Below are 21,828 nucleotides of genomic sequence, written 5' to 3'. Positions count from 1 at the left end.
AATTTTGAAATTGAAATTTTATTACAAAAATACATAAATTTCCTCTTTAATGCTACATTTTTTTTGCTTCTTATTATTCTTCTTTCTTTCTTTCTTTCTTTCTTTCTTTCTTTCTTTCTTTCTTTCTTTCTTTCTTTCTTTCTGTTACTTTTATTTCTTTTTTTTAGGAGTATTGCTTCTCATATTACATGAACATGTCTATAATATATTGCAATCTTATTTAGTTGAATGAATGTAGGTTCACACTAATTATTTGAATTCTTACCACAAACAAAAATATCACCGAAATGTGTTCATTCTAATACCAAAATGTCTTTATTCTAACACCGAAATTTTTAACTAAATAATGTGATAGAATTAAGAATTTATTTCATGAAGACTTGAGTTGCAGATTTATAAATTTTGATAGAAAAGAAAATAAGTGAAAATATCTGTAGATAACGTAGCGAAATTAACCAGAATAAGTGCAAAAATTCGACCATAACGATAACGATAATGATAACGACAATGACAACGATAACGATGATACGCATAAGAAGAAGATGACAATGACGACAATAACAATAACGATAATGGAGGAGAAGGAAAAGGAAGGAGGAAAGAAATTCAAATAAGAAAAGAAGGAAGAGGAGGTGGTAGTGGTAGTGGTAGTGGTAGTGGTAGTGGTGGTGGTGATGATGACAATGATAACGAAAGAAAAAAATGAGAAAAAAGGACGAAAAGAAGAAAAAGCAACAACAACATGGATGTAAGGAAGAAGAAGAATAAGAAGTATGTGTGGATTTAAAACACTATCACACTTTGATTGGATTTAATTAAGTATTTTGCAGTGTTCTAAAAATTGGACTAGATTGGCCAGTTCGACCGAGTTAACCAGGAGTCGGTCCTCCGCCTCGTTCTTTCATCGCACAGGAACTTCATCGCACAGTCCATGTTCTGCCGTCGCCACTAGTCAAGCTCATCTCCACCATCTCGTTCCTCCATCGCACAACCTGTTCTTCCGCACTTTAGCCCTCACTGCTCCAGTTCGCTGCGCTCCATCTTGTGTGTCCGTCGTGCTCCCTCTCCCTCACCTCTGTTCTCTGTGCTCTGGAAAGTATTTTTAGTTATTCTTGTTTTCTGAGTTAATTGTTGTTTTTCTGAGTTAATTTTTTTTATTGTTGATTGTTGTTTTTGTTGAGCTAATTATTATTAAATTATTGTTAAATTTCAGAGTTAATTTTGTACTTTTGTTCTGAACTTCTGATTTTGAGTTCATTTTCGTAGGTTTTTTATGTTTATAGTGATAACAATTTTTTTTATTGTGTTCAAGTCATAAGAGATGCAAGGTGATTTTTTATTTTCTAAGTTAGTTATCGTTGATTGTTAATTTTTTGGAGTTTAGTGTTCTTGAGTTTGTTAATTTTGTTTTGCTGTGTCTTTTGTTCCTTGGCTTTTTCTTGTTGACTGGCAACTGGCATCTGTTCTTGTTTTGCTATGGCTGTTGATATGTTGAGGTTATGCTGTTGAATTTTTAATAATTGTATTTTATATTTAATTAAATCGGTTCCATCATAGTTGGATTTTGGTTGAACTATTGAACTATTAAATTATTTATTCGATCGGTTTATTGATTGATTCAGTTCTTGCAACCTTGATATTTTACTTAGTTGCATAGTTTTATTGTTTTATTAAATGAAGGAGAAAAAATAAGTATAAAAAAAGAAGAGTTATTAGAAGTAAGTTTATATGATATTTTTTTTATCTGAAATGAATATTTTTTTAATTATTTCCTTTAAATTCATATGTATATTTATAAATGTAAACTTACTTAAAACGACAGGAAATATTAAAGTGATTAAAAAGACACTTCAAAAAGATTAAATATAGATGTAAAATGATATTCAAAGTATTTTGTGAATGTATGTCAATAGGGAATACAGATGTTCATTCTTGCCTAAGGTTTCTCACATAATTGCACAAAAAGAAAAACACTTGGTCTTTAGACCATAATAGCCATTATGGGTGCTGATCAGAAAATCTCAGAGAATATCAATGATCACGGGCTACAAAACCGCATTACAAAATTAATTGTTATCTTCTATTTCTTTATTGTTGCCACTATGTTCTTCATCAATTCCGATATAGATATAATTTCTAGTTCTCCAGCACTCTCATCATTTGGATTCATAATGCAAAAACAAACTCATCAAGGTGAAAAGAGTGGTGTGAATCTTCAGCTTTCCATAGAAAAAAATCATGAAGAAGAAGAAGAAGAAGAAGAAAATGAAGAGAATCTAATTCCACCACAAAATGTTACAAAACAAGAAAGAATGGCGTGGTTCAGGAAAAACCTACCTAAATATGAGATACTCAAATCAAGCTATAACTCGTCTTCAGCTTCATTTCATTTAAGGGTCCTCAGCTTCCTCACTCAAAATTGCTCAACATTTTTCTTCGCCATATGGTTGTCGCCGGCGAAGAATTTTTGCAAAAGGGACTTCATAACGTTTGACACACTTTTCAAGGTCCACCCTCAAGGATGCTTGCTGATCCTATCAAGATCCATGGAGTCGAAACGAGGTTATCGGATCCTGAAACCGCTCCTAGACCGCGGCTTTAAAGTTCAAGTAAGAGAATAGTCTACGAATTTAGTTCTAAAACAATTGATATTAACAGCTTAGTTCCTAAAAGACCAAAATAAATTCATGATACTTGAAAGATTACTTTATTTCATAATACCATCTCTGTTTCACTTTTCCTAACTATAATGCATGAGTTTTTCTTTTTTTTTTAATTTTCTCGAAGGACTAAATTGTCAACATTCGTTTAAAAGTAAAACTATCAATATTTGGAATTTTCAATTTATTCAAGACTAAATTAGTTGCTTACTCCGCAGGCAATTACTCCGGATTTGCCATTCTTGGTCAAGAATACCCCAGCTCAATCTTGGCTTGAAGGGATCAAGAATGGCAACAGGGACCCTGGATCAATCCCGATATCTCAGAACCTTTCAAATTTGATGAGGCTAGCAATGCTATACAAGTATGGTGGTGTGTATTTGGACACAGATTTGATCTTTGTGAAGGATATGTCACAATTGAAAAATGCAATTGGAGCACAATTTGTTGATCTAGAGACAAAACAATGGTTGAGGCTAAACTCAGCAATTATGATATTTGACATGAAACATCCAATTCTACTTGATTTACTAGAAGAATTTGCATCAAGTTTTGATGGTAATAAATGGGGTCACAATGGTCCTTATTTGGTTACTAGAGTTGTGGGGAGAGTAGTTGAAGATAAACTGGGGTACAATTTAACTGTTTTGCCACCTAGTGCATTTTACCCTGTGGATTGGAACAAGATTAAGGACTATTACAAGAAGCCTACAACTGATTCTGGAACAACTTGGGTGGATAATAGGTTTGTGGAATTGATTTATGGAGGGAAGACTTATGCACTTCATTTGTGGAACAAGAAGACCAGAGATCTTGCGATTGAAGAGGGAAGCGTCATGGAAAAATTGTTCACTGATTATTGCCTTACTTGCTCCAATTTTACTAGGACTTAGTCAAGTAATTTATTTTCCCTGCAGAAAAAAAAAATACGTTAGAATCATTTTCAGGGAAAAAGATTATTCACTTTATTTATCATCTTATGGATTATTTAAAAATTTAGTCTCTTTTTAAAATCTAATTTTTTTTGTATTATAATTTTTTTTATAGTTTCACTATATTCACTCTTATAAATCTATTTTAGAGAGTAGACTTTGGTCACAAACCTATGAACCTATCATTAGATATGATATAATGTTATAATGTTATATCACTCTTATTTCAATGTAAAGTGAAGCTTCTTTGTGTACTCTGCTTTATATAAGGTATGACAAATTCTAACAAGGTAACCCTTCTCGTTTCTTATGCACAAGAGTCAAGTAGGAGTAAACACAGATTGAATTTGATATGGTCAAAATTTTGATTTGATCTGCGTTAAAATTATCGAATCGAATCCAATATTCGCAATTTTTAAGCTTGGATTCAATCTGCATATTTGTGGATCGAATCGGATTGAATTTCTGATATATTTGCAAAACATAAAAATATTTTAAAAATATTATTTTTATGAAAAAATATCAATAAAATTCTTTTTTTTCAGGCTTTTAAATATATTTATTTTTAAAATATTATTAAACATATTTTTTTAAATAATAAAAATAAAATAATACAATGTATATGACAATTATTAGTTAAAATAAAATATAAAGAGAATGTTTACTTATTTATTTATTTATTTTTGCAGATTCGCGGATATGCAGATGCCTGCATGAAATCCGCAATCCGGTCTTATTAATATGCGGATCGAATTAATATCTGCAATTTTCGGATCAAATTCGAATAAATACCATAAAAATATGGATCAAATTCGATCTATGAACACCCTACGATCAAGGGTATGAATATTCAATCAGCTTCATCAATGGCCTTCTCACCCTGCCATTGCCATCGGCCGCCAACGGTTAGGGCGGGTCTCCCCGTTAATGTCTCAAATGCCACATTATTCCTCCCACAATTCTATAAACATTTCTCTGATGGCACATTTGTAATACCCTAACTACCAAAGCTCACGCTTCCGGCTGCGCAACTCTGATAGCTCGGACATTACGACGACTTTTATACTATTTACTACTAAAATATGAGCCTGTTTAAAACTTTAAACTGCAATACCGATCCAAAAATACTTTCATCCGATAACATACATCCATAGATACCATACAACTTACAAAACTCATAAAGGGTACATACATACATATATGCATACATATATATAAATAGTATTACAAGCATTAACCAATACAATCCCTATCCCTCTTACAGAATATATCAAGATAAAGGCGAGGGTACAATAAACCATAACTAAAACAATACAGAGCATCACAACAACAATTAAATAAGCTCTTCGTAAATTCTGCGCCCATATCCTGAAAGGGGAAAAATGTAAGGGGGGTGAGAACATCATCCTCGAAAGGGTTCTCAGTAGAGGGTTTTTGGGAATTACTGTAATAGGATACATGAAGATAACCGCACTAGTGATTCATAACCGTCTTATGCCTCTTTTCAAAAACAACGGTTTACAATAAAAGTAAAGTCAGAAATCTTTTCGGAAAGAAGAACTGTTCAATTCTCAAAAACTCAAAAGCCTTTCAAAGCGGTTTATCTAAGCGAAACCAAAATAGCCTTTCATATTTTATTCCAAACCAGAAACACAAAACCGAAATCAACCATCAGTCCATCTCATTCCAACCACGGCCCTAGGCCCAAACAATCCAACCAACAACCAATCACCACAATCCAACAGAGTCCCAGATGCAAACACAGATAGGAAGTTCAAGCACAAACAAACAGTTATTACAAGTAAAACAGTTAGCAATTAATCACATAGGCAAACCAAGTATAATATGCACACCCAACCAATGTCACACAAATGCATATGATGCATGCCTGTCCCTAGTGGCTGATGATATCATCTGTCGGTTATAGAGCCAACCCGACAAGTCCTGGTAGCTAACCATTGGACTGTTCCTCTGTCGTGCATCCCCAACTCGAGTTATACTCATCATAAACTTGATCATAATCATGATCCATATCCATCACCCTCACTGGTGAATATTTATCCATCACCATCACTGGTGAATATTTATGGGGGCGAGCTCATCCGGGCCTTTCACAGTGCCCGGCCACACTTACGACATTGGGTTAACAGAGCTTCGAGTCTCAACCTAGAGCACATGGTGGCTAGCCATTGCTACTACCCAGGGAAACCCTCATCTCCAATAGTGGAAGTGCAAAAAATCACAATTATCAATAATTCAGCATATACATGCATTCATTCTCATCCATGGATCAACATCCATTTCAGCCATCCGGCTTACGGTTCAGTCCAGAACCAGCCAATATTGATAATCACACACAGCCATTCTGGCTCACGGTTCAATCCAGAACCATTCAATATTCATAATCATACATAGCCATTCCGACTCATAATAAAATAGCACTTCCACATTCAAAATCATCAAATTCATAAAATCGGCATTTAAGCCATAAATCATTTTCTCAATTCATTTCACTTTGAAATCAAGTTTCAACTCTTTTCAGCCTTGGCTTTAGAAATCTCGTTTCTCAAATCATCTCAGGCTCATAAGCCAAATTTACTCAAAGTGAGTTCCCTTTTTAAAACAAAGCCGCTCTCGGCATCCTCTTTCCGAAACTTCCAAAACTATGGAAAGTTAAAGATTCATTTTGGGAACATTCAAAATCACCCATCCCACAATGGGATTTTATAACAAGGTTTCTCGGCAGAGTCCCAAGTCTTTAGGGGAGAATAGCATAACTCATTTCGCCGAATTCATTTAAAATCATTAAAACCTTGGCTTTCCGATTTGAGTAATAAAATAGGATCTAAGCCAAACTGAGTCACGTAATCATTTACTTCTTTCAAAGCCGATTCCTTTACTTAGGCAAAACCAGCTTCAACCCCCATGATAAATTCTAAAGCGTTTCAACTGTTCAAAATTGTTTTAGTCTTGCAAAAGTTCAGAGTTCAAAGAGTACTTAAAACCTTTCTCAAAACATTTCAAAATAAAACTTGTCAATAGACATTCAGGTTCTTTCAAAGTCATTGAAACTTCTTTAATTGAAACCCCCAAGTCAAATTCAAAGGCATAAACCCTTTTCGCATTCAAACAGCTTTAAAACACAAGTTTCATCTAAATAACTTCCTCTCGAAAGAGATACAATGCCTTTATTAAGAAGCAAGACTAAATCACAATTTCCTCTTTACTAACTCATTTCGAAAGCATGAATCATCCTTTTCTTGATAATTCAAATAAAATAGCAGAAGTCTTTAACTCATCATTTTCCAGACAACATTTCAATAAAGACTCGGATTTTATAGAAATTTCGGCAGCACCTCCCCTAAAACTTGGACTTTTGCCACCCGGTTCGGGTCCCAACTAAACCATTTCTCATTCCTTTTCAACAGCTCAAAACCAGAAATCAATTCAAAAGCAAGCTAAATCCAACAGTCGCCTCAATGGCATACCTCAAGGAAACCATTTCAAAAATTAACTCAATATCAACCGATTTAACTCATTTATAAAGCTTTAAAGAACCGGTTCCGCAATAAATCATTTATCAAAACCAAATCAGTTAAAGCAACCCAGGCTGAATTTCAAGAGTATTCTATCTTTCACATCATCAACATAATTGACTCAATTCAAACCAATCCTCAACGGATTAAACTCATTTCAAATCTTTAAAGAATCAACTTCCAAATATTACATTTCACAAAGCCGCACAACAATCCAGCCAAACAAACATTCATAATCATTCGATACAATCAAATTATACGTAAGGCCGATACAATCACCAAATACACAATATCTCACACCAGTATCCATATGTAATAATTCCAATACACAAAACATAGTTTTTGGAAAGCGCCCCTACCTCAAAACGCAATTCCATAATCCAAACGTCTCATAGAGTCCTTTCCGCCTCATTCCGAACTGACGGCAACCAAAACCTCGGCTCCCAGTCACGTTCGCAATGACCATAGCAACACTAATCGCAACATACAATAATCAGGACTCGACCCCACGTTATCAAAACTCGTATTCATTAACCATACACAACAAAATACTAATGCGAGGCTCTTCGAAATATACTTACTTACTGAGACAAAGAAAGGACGGCTGAACCGAAACAGCGGCGGTCTCCAGGCCGGCTCGGCAGCAGCCCGGCAGCCACCTCAAGCGGCTGCGGTGACAATTCCGATCACGACATCTGAAACCAACACGCAGCGACTATAGTATTCCCGGAATTCAAAAAGGATAGAAACCACAATTAAAACCCTTACCGGCAACCTTTTCCGGTGACGGCAGCAGTAGCCAGAAGCTTCGGCGGTGGTTCCGGTGGCCTCAAGAACTCCGGCAGCGGTGCTGTCAGACTCCGATGGTGTTTCAGGGCAGCTCCGGTGGCAAAAAGGTTTTTCGGCGACCATACACAGCAGACCCCAACCACAGCAACAACTAGGAGACCGGCGGCCATGGCGGCAGACTCTGACGGTACGGCAGCAAGGGCGGTGGAACCACCCACCACCATCGTGCCTCACTCTCTCCGCAAGCCCCCCACGAGCGCGTTCTTCCCCTGTTCGCGCCTCCATCGGCACCGGCGAAGACAGCTTCTATGGCAGTTCTCGGTGCCGATGACACAGGCAGAGATGGCTCCCCCTGTCGCGCTCTCTCTCTCTTCCTGCTTGCAAAACTCCGATTTCTCTCTCCCTCTGTGCTTGCCGGCAGTGATAAGGTGGCGGCGGCAAACCCTAGCAGTGGCGGCGGCATGGCGTGGACGCGGTGGTGATGAAGGCGCTGCGGCTCCGAGCCCGCGACCATCCCCATTCGCGAGCCAACCCCTTCTCGGTTCTGCTCTCCCTGGCGACGACGCAACCGGCGCGATGGTGGCAGAAAATTGGAGCGTGATCGGCGGCGAGCTGGACGTGGTGGCAGAACGCGGCTGGCCGACGAGCTGCTGTTTCCCCGGTGCTCTTCCTTCCACTGGTGGTGAATCCCTCCCTCTCTGATCTCCCCTTTCCCGATCCCCCTTCCTTTCTTTCTTTGTTTCGTTCTTTCTTTCTTGAGGAACAGGGTGTGTGTGTGTTAGCATAGGGGCTGCGCAACTGCTACTGAGCCTTGGGGGAGAGGGTAGATGGGTTAGGGTTTAGGCAAAATTAGGTTTAGGGGTAATTTGGTAATTTCAAATAAAATTAGGTACAATATAATAATTGAAACCCAAATTAAATCCAACACTAATTATATATATAGAAAATACCATTTGTCCCTCACTTTCACAAATTATTTCCAATAAAATGCCCAAATCTAAAAATTAGGAATAATATAATTATTTTCTCTATTTTTCCAAAATAGTAGTAGTAATATTTAAAATATTAATTATTCAATCCAAATCATATAAATTCCTTATTTCATAACTGCCAACTTTATAATTTAAATATAGGAAATAGTCCAATAATTATAAAATTAGATAATAACCATAACTTATCTCAAATCCAATAAATCAAAACTTGCCTTAATTATCTTTAATAAAATAATCTCTGAAATTAAGGCTATAAATAACTGTAGGATTTGAGACTTGATCATAATAAGACTTTTCAAATATTTTGGGTCTTACATTCTACCCACCTTATAAAAATTTTCGCCCTCGACAATTGATACAAAATGAAAGAAATTCCATATCAGTTCACCTTTGAACACATTTAAGGAAGAAGCAAAAATATCTCAAAATATAATCATATATACGATTTTCAAATACTTTGATTGTCATAAGCATAAGGATGTAAAGGTAGGAGTGTGATTGCAAAGCAAACGTTACAAGGTAGGCTCCATGCAAAAGATAACATGGGTCAATCATGTGGTAGAAGGGCAAGGCATCAAAGGCTATTAAACAGGATGGAGTTAAAATGACGTGCTTAACCTCCGCACACTAATCTCATACCAACCTCAAAGTTTCAACCTTCCAACTCCATCAAGCACTTTACAAACCCCAAATTCGATCACAAGCCTGGCAACCACAAACCCGTTCGCAAGGAACAAAACACCCACAACTCGTAATGCTGCACACCTACCGTTTCAACTTCCGTATACACATATCACGTCTTAAAGAACTAACGCATCGCGTCACTACGTCTACTAGTCGCACGTGATATCAAACAATTCTCGAGTCTACTCAGAAGGATACAAGATTCTAGCAAGGAGAAACAATATCAAGGATAATGCTCATAGATTTAAGAGAATATATCCAATTCCAGACAAACAAGGATGCTCAAGCAATGAAGTTTGCTAGAAATAAATCAATTGACAACTTCAAAGATAGCCCTTGGATCAAAGAAGTTCAATAGGATCAACAAGAAGAAAACCAGCGCATCAGTTTGAAACAAACTCAAACCGAGTCGATGAAGTATGAGGTTTACAGAAATGAATATCTCAGACCCAAGCCAAGCTCACAGAACTCAAGATCACGATTAAAAGTACTTCCGAATACTTTGTTCATGAAAGAGTCGAAAACTTGCGAAAAACCACCTCACAGTCTAGAAGGAAAGTTGAGCAACAAACATTCTTCAAGAGAGTAGCAAAAGCATAAATGTGGCTCTACTTCAATATATTTTCATGTTGAAGTAGATCATGTAAAGTTTTTAAAAAAAAACAAGATGCACACAAGTTTAGCTAAAAGCTAAATTATTTCCTCAAAACATTTTAGAAAGATAATTAGGTGCACAACTTAACCAAAAGCAATCATAAAACTCGGAAGAGAAATCAAATGCTTGTTCAAAAATTCCCAAAATTCATATTCAAACAAGTATTTATAACATTTATAGCAAGGACGAAAGAAGAAGTTAAACTCTTTAGAAAAAAAAACTCCGAGATAAAAATTTGCTTACAATTTGGTAAAGGGAATAAGTGGTGCATTACAAACGAACCAATTTCCACTAAACAAGGGAGCTTTCCAAAACCTCATTTAAAATGGCGCATGCCAACTTTAAATTAATTTCGTCAAAATTGGACAATGGTTTTCAATCTCAATCAAGCAACAGAAAATAAATTCCGTTTAATATTTCTTCAAAGAGAATTCAAAACTTCTTTAAAAGATTCAAAGCAAGACTCCAAAAGTGTTCTTGAAATCACCATCTCAGAAGAACATTCAAGAAGTTTAAGATGTACTAAAAAGAAGTCAAGCCTTGCAAGAAAGGACCTTAAATTAAAGTAGTTCAAACAAGGTCCACTGGACATGAAACATCAAACAAGTTTTAAATTGATCCAAAAGAATACAAAAGTCATAGAAAAAGACAACTCAATCATTTGTAATTTCTCAAGGATAAAATTTTTGACTAAAAACTCTTGTAGAGATAATGAGAGAATAAACAATGCACTAACTTGAAACGAATCAAACTGACTCACATAAGGATGAGATCCACAAGAGAGGACAAACCAAGATCAATGGTAATATTTACAAGATGTAAAAGATTAGTTAAAAACAGAGTCACGTATAACATTCATAGAGGTGAAAAGCTTAAGAAGGAACGAGTCCGTTCATAAGAAGAAAGCTATGAGTCCAACATTTTCAAAAGAACAACAATGGCATAAACCATGTAGTATGCTAAACCAAACTCAATTCAAAATAAGTTAAGTAAAGCTTATCAAACGAAACTCAACCAGGATAAAAAAAATGAAAAATTCTTTCTTTCCAAAATTTTGAAAAATATCCAAATACATAATCAAATGAAAATGTGCATTGGAACTATAGTAAAATTACTAGAAAGTCAAATTGTAATTTTAAGGTAAAATGCAGTTCCGTAAACCAGTAAAAGTACAGGCGAGGTATTAGAAATAAATAGTTGTCAAACTGTGTAAAAATCTTCAAAGTTTCATATATAGATAAGTATACATCTATTCAACAGCAATTTTCATAAAAGTCTCAAAATTGGCTGTAATCACTGTCAAATAAGAGAAAAACCGAATCAACAATTTCTTTAAGAATGGACTCGAAATCCCGGAGTTAAAAATGCACAGCGCATTAGGACAAGTTCAAAGCCATATCAAAGAATACATGAACCAAGAAGAATTCAAATAGAGGAAGGTAGATACAACAAGGATTTCAACCAAGCATAGGCACTTAAGATCAAATAAAAATGCATATGAATAGAGGAATAGAGTTGAAAACGCAAACTACTTTTCAAGAGGATTAGCAAACAAGGACTTCAAGTTAGGATATGAAAGAACAGGTCGACTCGAACAGAATTCAAGACACACAACTGAATAGCCTCGAGAAATAGTTTCCAACGTTCCCAAAACCCGCGATTCGCTTTACTAAAAACTCGTATATCATCTATGATAACCCATCAGTACTTTCATATACATAATTCACTAGTATTAAGCCGGCCAAACTTAATACCAAGAATTATGCAATGCAAGCCTAACAGCGTTAAATCAATAGATCGTCATGTGCATAAAGCACTAATTCTCGTCATTCGACAAGACCTAATACATGACAAACTCTCAGAGTATGCAATTGAAGCATAGTCAGTCCATTCCTCAGGCTCTATAGGAAGAACTGCTCTGATACCATAATGTAATACCCTAACTACCAAAGCTCACGCTTCCGGCTGCGCAACTCTGATAGCTCGGACATTACGACGACTTTTATACTATTTACTACTAAAATATGAGCCTGTTTAAAACTTTAAACTGCAATACCGATCCAAAAATACTTTCATCCGATAACATACATCCATAGATACCATACAACTTACAAAACTCATAAAGGGTACATACATACATATATGCATACATATATGTAAATAGTATTACAAGCATTAACCAATACAATCCCTATCCCTCTTACAGAATATATCAAGATAAAGGCGAGGGTACAATAAACCATAACTAAAACAATACAGAGCATCACAACAACAATTAAATAAGCTCTTCGTAACTTCTGCGCCCATATCCTGAAAGGGGAAAAATGTAAGGGGGGTGAGAACATCATCCTCGAAAGGGTTCTCAGTAGAGGGTTTTTGGGAATTACTGTAATAGGATACATGAAGATAACCGCACTAGTGATTCATAACCGTCTTATGCCTCTTTTCAAAAACAACAGTTTACAATAAAAGTAACGTCGGAAATCTTTTCGGAAAGAAGAACCGTTCAATTCTCAAAAACTCAAAAGCCTTTCAAAGCGGTTTATCTAAGCGAAACCAACATAGCCTTTCATATTTTATTCCAAACCAGAAACACAAAACCGAAATCAACCATCAGTCCATCTCATTCCAACCACGGCCCTAGGCCCAAACAATCCAACCAACAACCAATCACCACAATCCAACAGAGTCCCAGATGCAAACACAGATAGGAAGTTCAAGCACAAACAAACAGTTATTACAAGTAAAACAGTTAGCAATTAATCACATAGGCAAACCAAGTATAATATGCACACCCAACCAATGTCACACAAATGCATATGATGCATGCCTGTCCCTAGTGGCTGATGATATCATCTGTCGGTTATAGAGCCAACCCGACAAGTCCTGGTAGCTAACCATTGGACTGTCCCTCTGTCGTGCATCCCCAACTCGAGTTATACTCATCATAAACTTGATCATAATCATGATCCATATCCATCACCCTCACTGGTGAATATTTATCCATCACCCTCACTGGTGAATATTTATCCATCACCATCACTGGTGAATATTTATGGGGGCGAGCTCATCCGGGCCTTTCACAGTGCCCGGCCACACTTACGACATTGGGTTAACAGAGCTTCGAGTCTCAACCTAGAGCACATGGTGGCTAGCCATTGCTACTACCCAGGGAAACCCTCATCTCCAATAGTGGAAGTGCAAAAAATCACAATTATCAATAATTCAGCATATACATGCATTCATTCTCATCCATGGATCAATATCCATCTCAGCCATCCGGCTTACGGTTCAGTCCAGAACCAGCCAATATTGATAATCACACACAGCCATTCTGGCTCACGGTTCAATCCAGAACCACTCAATATTCATAATCATACATAGCCATTCTGGCTCATAATAAAACAGCACTTCCACATTCAAAATCATCAAATTCATAAAATCGGCATTTAAGCCATAAATCATTTTCTCAATTCATTTCACTTTGAAATCAAGTTTCAACTCTTTTCAGCCTTGGCTTTTAGAAATCTCGTTTCTCAAATCATCTCAGGCTCATAAGCCAAATTTACTCAAAGTGAGTTCCCTTTTTAAAACAAAGCCGCTCTCGGCATCCTCTTTCCGAAACTTCCAAAACTATGGAAAGTTAAATATTCATTTTGGAAACATTCAAAATCACCCATCCCACAATGGGATTTTATAACAAGGTTTCTCGGCAGAGTCCCAAGTCTTTAGGGGAGAATAGCATAACTCATTTCGCCGAATTCATTTAAAATCATTAAAACCTTGGCTTTCCGATTTGAGTAATAAAATAGGATCTAAGCCAAACCGAGTCACGTAATCATTTACTTCTTTCAAAGCCGATTCCTTTACTCAGGCAAAACCAGCTTCAACCCCCATGATAAATTCTAAAGCGTTTCAACTGTTCAAAATTGTTTTAGTCTTGCAAAAGTTCAGAGTTCAAAGAGTACTTAAAACCTTTCTCAAAACATTTCAAAATAAAACTTGTCAATAGACATTCAGGTTCTTTCAAAGTCATTGAAACTTCTTTAATTGAAACCCCCAAGTCAAATTCAAAGGCATAAACCCTTTTCGCATTCAAATAGCTTTAAAACACAAGTTTCATCTAAATAACTTCCTCTCGAAAGAGATACAATGCCTTTCTTAAGAAGCAAGACTAAATCACAATTTCCTCTTTACTAACTCATTTCGAAAGCATGAATCATCCTTTTCTTGATAATTCAAATAAAATAGCAGAAGTCTTTAACTCATCATTTTCCAGACAACATTTCAATAAAGACTCAGATTTTATAGAAATTTCGGCAGCACCTCCCCTAAAACTTGGACTTTTGCCACCTGGTTCGGGTCCCAACTAAACCGTTTCTCATTCCTTTTCAACAGCTCAAAACCAGAAATCAATTCAAAAGCAAGCTAAATCCAACAGTCGCCTCAATGGCATACCTCAAAGAAACCATTTCAAAAATTAACTCAATATCAACCGATTTAACTCATTTATAAAGCTTTAAAGAATCGGTTCCGCAATAAATCATTTATCAAAACCAAATCAGTTAAAGCAACCCAGGCTGAATTTCAAGAGTATTCTATCTTTCACATCATCAACATAATTGACTCAATTCAAACCAATCCTCAACGGATTAAACTCATTTCAAATCTTTAAAGAATCAACTTCCAAAGATTACATTTCACAAAGCCGCACAACAATCCAGCCAAACAAACATTCATAATCATTCGATACAATCAAATTATACATAAGGCCGATACAATCACCAAATACACAATATCTCACACCAGTATCCATATGTAATAATTCCAATACACAAAACATAGTTTTTGGAAAGCTCCCCTACCTCAAAACGCAATTCCATAATCCAAACGTCTCATAGAGTCCTTTCCGCCTCATTCCGAACTGACGGCAACCAAAACCTCGGCTCCCAGTCACGTTCGCAATGACCATAGCAACACTAATCGCAACATACAATAATCAGGACTCAACCCCACGTTATCAAAACTCGTATTCATTAACCATACACAACAAAATACTAACGCGAGGCTCTTCGAAATATACTTACTTACTGAGACAAAGAAAGGACGGCTGAACCGAAACAGCGGCGGTCTCCAGGCCGGCTCGGCAACAGCCCGGCAGCCACCTCAAGTGGCTGCGGTGACAATTCCGATCACGACATCTGAAACCAACATGCAGCGACTATAGTATTCCCGGAATTCAAAAAGGATAGAAACCACAATTAAAACCCTTACCGGCAACCTTTTCCGGTGACGGCAGCAGTAGCCAGAAGCTTCGGCGGTGGTTCCGGTGGCCTCAAGAACTCCGGCAGCGGTGTTGTCAGACTCCGATGGTGTTTCAGGGCAGCTCCGGTGGCAAAAAGGTTTTTCGGCGACCATACACAGCAGACCCCAACCACAGCAACAACTAGGAGACCGGCGGCCATGGCGGCAGACTCTGACGGTACGGCAGCAAGGGCGGTGGAACCACCCACCACCATCGTGCCTCACTCTCTCCGCAAGCCCCCCACGAACGCGTTCTTCCCCTGTTCGCGCCTCCATCGGCACCGGCGAAGACAGCTTCTATGGCAGTTCTCGGTGGCGATGACACAGGCGGAGATGGCTCCCCCTGTCGCGCTCTCTCTCTCTTCCTGCTTGCAAAACTCCGATTTCTCTCTCCCTCTGTGCTTGCCGGCAGTGATAAGGTGGCGGCGGCAAACCCTAGCAGTGGCAGCGGCATGGCGTGGACGCGGTGGTGATGAAGGCGCTGCGGCTCCGAGCCCGCGACCATCCCCATTCGCGAGCCAACCCCTTCTCGATTCTGCTCTCCCTGGCGACGGCGCAACCGGCGCGGTGGTGGCAGAAAATTGGAGCGCGATCGGCGGCGAGCTGGACGTGGTGGCAGAACGCGGCTGGCCGACGAGCTGCTGTTTCCCCGGTGCTCTTCCTTCCACTGGTGGTGAAGCCCTCCCTCTCTGATCTCCCCTTTCCCGATCCCCCTTCCTTTCTTTCTTTGTTTCGTTCTTTCTTTCTTGAGGAACAGTGTGTGTGTGTGTTAGCATAGGGGCTGCGCAACTGCTACTGAGTCTTGGGGGAGAGGGTAGATGGGTTAGGGTTTAGGCAAAATTAGGTTTAGGGGTAATTTAGTAATTTCAAATAAAATTAGGTACAATATAATAATTGAAACCCAAATTAAATCCAACACTAATTATATATATAGAAAATACCATTTGTCCCTCACTTTCACAAATTATTTCCAATAAAATGCCCAAATCTAAAAATTAGGAATAATATAATTATTTTCTCTATTTTTCCAAAATAGTAGTAGTAATATTTAAAATATTAATTATTCAATCCAAATCATATAAATTCCTTATTTCATAACTGCCAACTTTATAATTTAAATATAGGAAATAGTCCAATAATTATAAAATTAGATAATAACCATAACTTATCTCAAATCCAATAAATTAAAACTTGCCTTAATTATCTTTAATAAAATAATCTCTGAAATTAAGGCTATAAATAACTGTAGGATTTGAGACTTGATCATAATAAGACTTTTCAAATATTTTGGGTCTTACAACATTTACGTGCTAGTGATGTCTATGTCTTAGAAGTCTTTAGTGTATTAGTATTTTTCAAAAGCAATGCTATATGTCCAATATATATTATTATTTTTTTGTTAGTATTTGACTAATAATAATTTACAAAGGAACTTTGCACACAGAAAGTATATAGTTTGTAGATATATTTATCAGAATTTGTATACATAAATTAATACAATTTGCACTTACATTTTTTTAGAGTTTGCACGCATGAATTAATAAAATTTATTTGTTAAAAATAATTTAGTGTTTGTATTGGTCAAATAATAACAAAAAATACTAAAAAATACTAGCTCTAAGAGTTTCTCGTTTTTTAATTTGTTGTATTTTCTCTTAGAATATTTATTTACATGGTTGAAGCTAAAACGTTAAATTGATGGAAGCGCATGCATTTCTCAAAATATTTTTGCAACGCTTAACTTGGTGTCGGTTCCGCAACCGCTGCAAAAGGTTACTTTAAAATGCGTCGGCGTCTTTGGTGTAATTTTGACTGCCACTTGCCATTGAGCTTGGATACTGCGGTTACGTTGTCCTTGGAGTTGTTTCTGAAAATTTTCTCCCCCTTTCAGCTTTATCCTTAAACCCTTGGTTGCAGTTCTTTACACAATTAAGGATTGCAAATCTATAATGACCTAGAAATTAAAAAATATGAGATCATGCAATGCCAAAGTACGATGCCAAAATTACATAATGTTTATATGGAAAATGCATGACAATAAGTAGTTAAAATTAGGACAAATATTTAGACAAAATATAACCCTTATTGAAAAGTAAGAAAATAACAAATTGGATATTATTAGCATAAAAGGAGAGGGAAAAAAAAAAGACAAACAAAGAGGTTCGAATGTTCGATCTCTGAAATATTTAGATCCAAGCTTTTCTTGTGTTTGGATAGAGATGTGAATGTTCAGTTTTGTTTTTTTACGAAGATAATATATTAATTTACAAAAATATCACGTGCATAAAAAAAAAAAAACAATTATTAAATTAGTTATTATATATTTGTATATAAATATATTTATTCTTTTTAATTTGAACTTGAAATAATGGGTTTGTTTAATTATTTTTACATTTTCTATATTAATTTTTACAACCATGTTAGATATACACTAAAATCAATTCTTAAATTCAATTATCAGTATAAAATACATATAAAAATATAAAATACATAATAAAAATGAATTAGACTATACATGTATTTAATTTATACATAAATACATGATGATTAATTTTATTATGCAAATATCATTTTTGCAATTTTTAATAGTTTAGATTATTAAGATTTATCAAGAAAAAGTAAAAAGAGCGAATCAATAAAATCATAGTCAATTTGAATTTTTTTTTTATTGTCTACTTTTATCTGACTAGCTTACTTTTTTTTTTCTTTTTTACAAAATCATAAATTCAAAATTTATTATTTTTTACTATCACTTTTAGCTATAAATTCAATTCTTTTAATTTAATAATTTAATTATATATTTTAGCTCACACTTTTAAATATTGATGGTTAACTATAGCCAAAACTAATATATTATAATGGTGCATTCCTCGTTGAAAAAACTAGAAATGAAAATTAATGGGAAAAAAACGAAAGTTGTGGAAAACGACATACAACTTATTTACAAAATCATACCTTATTATTACGTTCTATTCTTCACTTACAAATGTGCAATTATACTCAGCCAGCATCAATATTGTCATAATAAATACAAATGTTTAAAGAAAGAAAGGGGAGGAAATAAGCGTCGCGTTTTTCACCATTGACGTGGTTGATGATGACAAAAAAAACTCTCAATGCACCTAACTTATATAAGCCTGATTTGATATAATTAAAATTGTTAGATCTAAATAAATGATTTCATCATCAATCTGGGTTCAAATTAATTGTAATAGGCATTAATATAAGGTTAATAAATTAGCAACCTTGATACTGATAACAAAGCCAAAATTTGAAGTTCCAAAAGCTACATATATATTATTGAAAACGAAAAGAATAAATGTACAATTTGGAGTATCATCTTGCTAAATAAAAGTTACTGTACAATTTTGTTGATAATGATAAGAAAACTTAATATTTCTTACATCAATCGCCAAAGAGCTTTAATCTTTGAGGTAGCTTATATATACAAAATCTCTAAAATATAATTCCATAATGTTAGTATCATAGATGGATTCATCTGGCTCTTTGGCAATGATGCGTTCTAAACATATATCAAGGAAGATCTTTGAATACAAACAAAAAAGCCGCAACCCAAAATCACCATTCTTCTATGCCATTATCTTTGCAATAGTATTCATCTTCTGCTATGTTCAAAGCAAATACTCAAATTCTAGAATCCTTTACTTCAGTTCAACAAATCATGGAACAGATTCATCATCATTTGAAGAGTCAACAACTAGTGATTCAGAAAACTATGACCCTCTTATTCCACCGGCAAATGCATCAAGAGAAGTAAGAATGGCATGGTTCAGAACACAGATTCCTAAGCTAGAGTTACTACACTCTACAACATTGTCACAACAATTTCATGATAGAGTCACCGGTTTCTTGAACAAAGGTTGCTCTGTTCTGTTCCACATTATATGGTTTTCGCCGGCGAAACACTTTGGGAAAAGAGAATTTCTTACCATGGACACATTCTTTAAAGCGCACCCGGACGGGTGCTTAATAGTTGTGTCGAGATCAATGGACACCGAGAGTGGATATGCAACTTTGAAGCCGTTGATTGATCGCGGCTTCAAAGTTGGCGCCATAACTCCGGACGTGCCCTTCTTGGTTAACAACACGCCGGCCGAGGCTTGGCTTGAACTGATCAAGAGTGGTAATAGAGATCCTGGAGACATTCCTCTGTCTCAAAACCTGTCGAATCTTGTTCGGCTCGCGATGTTGTACAAATATGGAGGCGGTTACATGGACACAGACATCATAGTGCTAAAAGATTTCTTGGACTTGAGGAATGCAATTGGAGCACAAAGTCTTGACTTCACTACCAAGCAATGGAATAGGTTAAACAATGCGGTTATGATGTTTGACATTAACCATCCTGTTGTGTGGGAATTTTTACAGGAATTCTCCACTACTTTCAATGGGAACAAATGGGGTAACAATGGACCATACTTGGTGTCGAGGGTTATGGCGCGGCTCGAAGGCCATAACATTACTATTTTGCCACCTAAGGCCTTCTACCCTGTGGATTGGAATGGAATTGGGAAGCTTTACAAGAAACCGGAAGGCGAATTGGAATCAAGATGGGTGGAAAGCCAGATTGATGAACTTTCTAATGGTGAGAGCTATGCTGTGCATTTGTGGAACAAGAGAAGCAAGAATTTGGCCATTGAAGACGGGAGTGTCATGGCAAGATTAGTATCCACTCACTGTGTTGTTTGTGATACCATAACAACATAAGAGGAATTTGTGCCATTTTTATTACATTAATAGAGTATACAAATTCTCCTTCCTTTGAGTCAAGGAGAGTGAAGTCCAAATTGAATTGTGTTCATGAAATTATACATGCTTGGAATGATCCATGTGAGTAATGGATTCTACCTTGTGATTAATGATTTCATGTGTGTCATTGGGAAAAAAAAAATAGTGCGTGGCATTGGAAACATTAGGGTGCATTTTGTTTACATTTTTATTTTAGTATTTTCTATTTTTTAAATTTTATGAAGCAAAAAGAAAAAATAATAAAAACAATAAATTTTTTATTTTCACTTTCTGTTTTTTTTTATAAAATTTTAAAATAAAAAATATTAAAAATAAAAATACAAACCAAACACACTTCTATATTCTCAAGATGCTCCTCTTATTTTTCACTAGGTGTGATTTTCGGACTTTTTTTATAAATAAATAACTTAATTATTTTATTTACCAAAATATATAATTTATAGCGTATTTATCAATTTATAATGCATTGATTTATCTCATTTATGAATGTATCTCATTTATAGAATTTAAAAAAATATACGTATCTCGTTACAATGTAAACAAGATACATATATATATAATTATCTCCTTTACACTGAGATATGTGTATTATTATTTAAAAAATTACGATTAGATTAATTTAAATTTAAAAAAAATGTTTTACGAGGAATGAAAAGTTTTGTGTAAAAAATGAAACATTGAGTTCGTAAGAGAATATTAAGGATGAGAAGTTACGTATTCAGGTTCCATTAGAGAATATCAGGGATAAAAATTAAGAAAATATGAGGAGCCAATGTAGTTAGTATATAATGTATACAATGGGATATTTTTGAAATTAACATCAAATGATAATTAAATTAATTAATTAATTACAAAATTATTTCCAATTTTAAATACAAAGCAAATAAGGATTCCAAATCGTCACAAACACCTCCAACCGGTCTTTCTCTCTCTCTCTCTCTCCCTCTCCATCCTCTCTCATCTGCCGCGCCGCCACAGGCACCAGCCGCCGTAGCCCTCAACATCCACCGCCGTGGCGCCGCGTGACCTGAAGCCTTCATCAGCGCCAATCAGAACTGTAGCGCCCAACCTGCTTTGTGCATCTTTCCTCCGCTGGCAGCAGCTGCTTCGGTCGGCCCCGGTCTTGCACCGCTTGCCCATTACGCGCGCATCTTTCGGCGTCCGCCTGGCTCCTGCCTCCTTCGTCAGCCAGTTGAAGGCGTGACCGTTGGACAGGTTACGTTCGCATTTGTGTTACGGCCCCTTCACACCTACCGTCGTCGTCTTCTCCTCATCTGTTCAAGTTTTCTTTTTCTTTTTTCTCATTTTATGGTTACATCAAATCATAAGACTCATGTGTCAAATTATAAATTTTCTTCTTTTTTAATAAAAATTAAATTGTCGGATGATCATAGTTGCTTCTTCTGTTTATTAATCTCCTTCTTCTTCTATTTTAATGGTCAATTTAGGATGGTCATTTTAGTAGGTATGCGGATGGTTATTTTAAATTTTATATAGATGATTATT

The 21,828-nt window shown here is 36.0% G+C and overlaps 2 protein-coding genes across 2 annotated transcripts; both read left to right on the top strand.

Moving 5' to 3' along the window:
* Positions 1 to 1,909: 1,909 nt before the first annotated feature.
* Positions 1,910 to 3,635, top strand: LOC107636678 (uncharacterized). Its single transcript, XM_016340170.3, has 2 exons — positions 1,910 to 2,609; positions 2,879 to 3,635. Exons 1-2 carry the CDS (start codon positions 2,001 to 2,003, stop codon positions 3,551 to 3,553), a joined length of 1,284 nt encoding a protein of 427 aa, XP_016195656.1. The 5' UTR covers positions 1,910 to 2,000; the 3' UTR covers positions 3,554 to 3,635.
* Positions 3,636 to 18,986: 15,351 nt separating this feature from the next.
* Positions 18,987 to 20,588, top strand: LOC107637880 (uncharacterized). The gene has a single exon (XM_016341146.3). The coding sequence runs from the start codon at positions 19,042 to 19,044 to the stop codon at positions 20,278 to 20,280; it is 1,239 nt and encodes a 412-aa protein (XP_016196632.1). The 5' UTR covers positions 18,987 to 19,041; the 3' UTR covers positions 20,281 to 20,588.
* Positions 20,589 to 21,828: the final 1,240 nt, after the last annotated feature.

This window comes from Arachis ipaensis, chromosome B4 (assembly GCF_059453495.1).
Source record: "Arachis ipaensis isolate K30076 ecotype BB chromosome B4, ASM5945349v1, whole genome shotgun sequence".
NCBI lineage: Eukaryota > Viridiplantae > Streptophyta > Magnoliopsida > Fabales > Fabaceae > Arachis > Arachis ipaensis.
The sequence above is the reverse complement of the archived record's forward strand: the minus strand, read 5'-3'. Positions and strand labels throughout refer to the sequence as shown.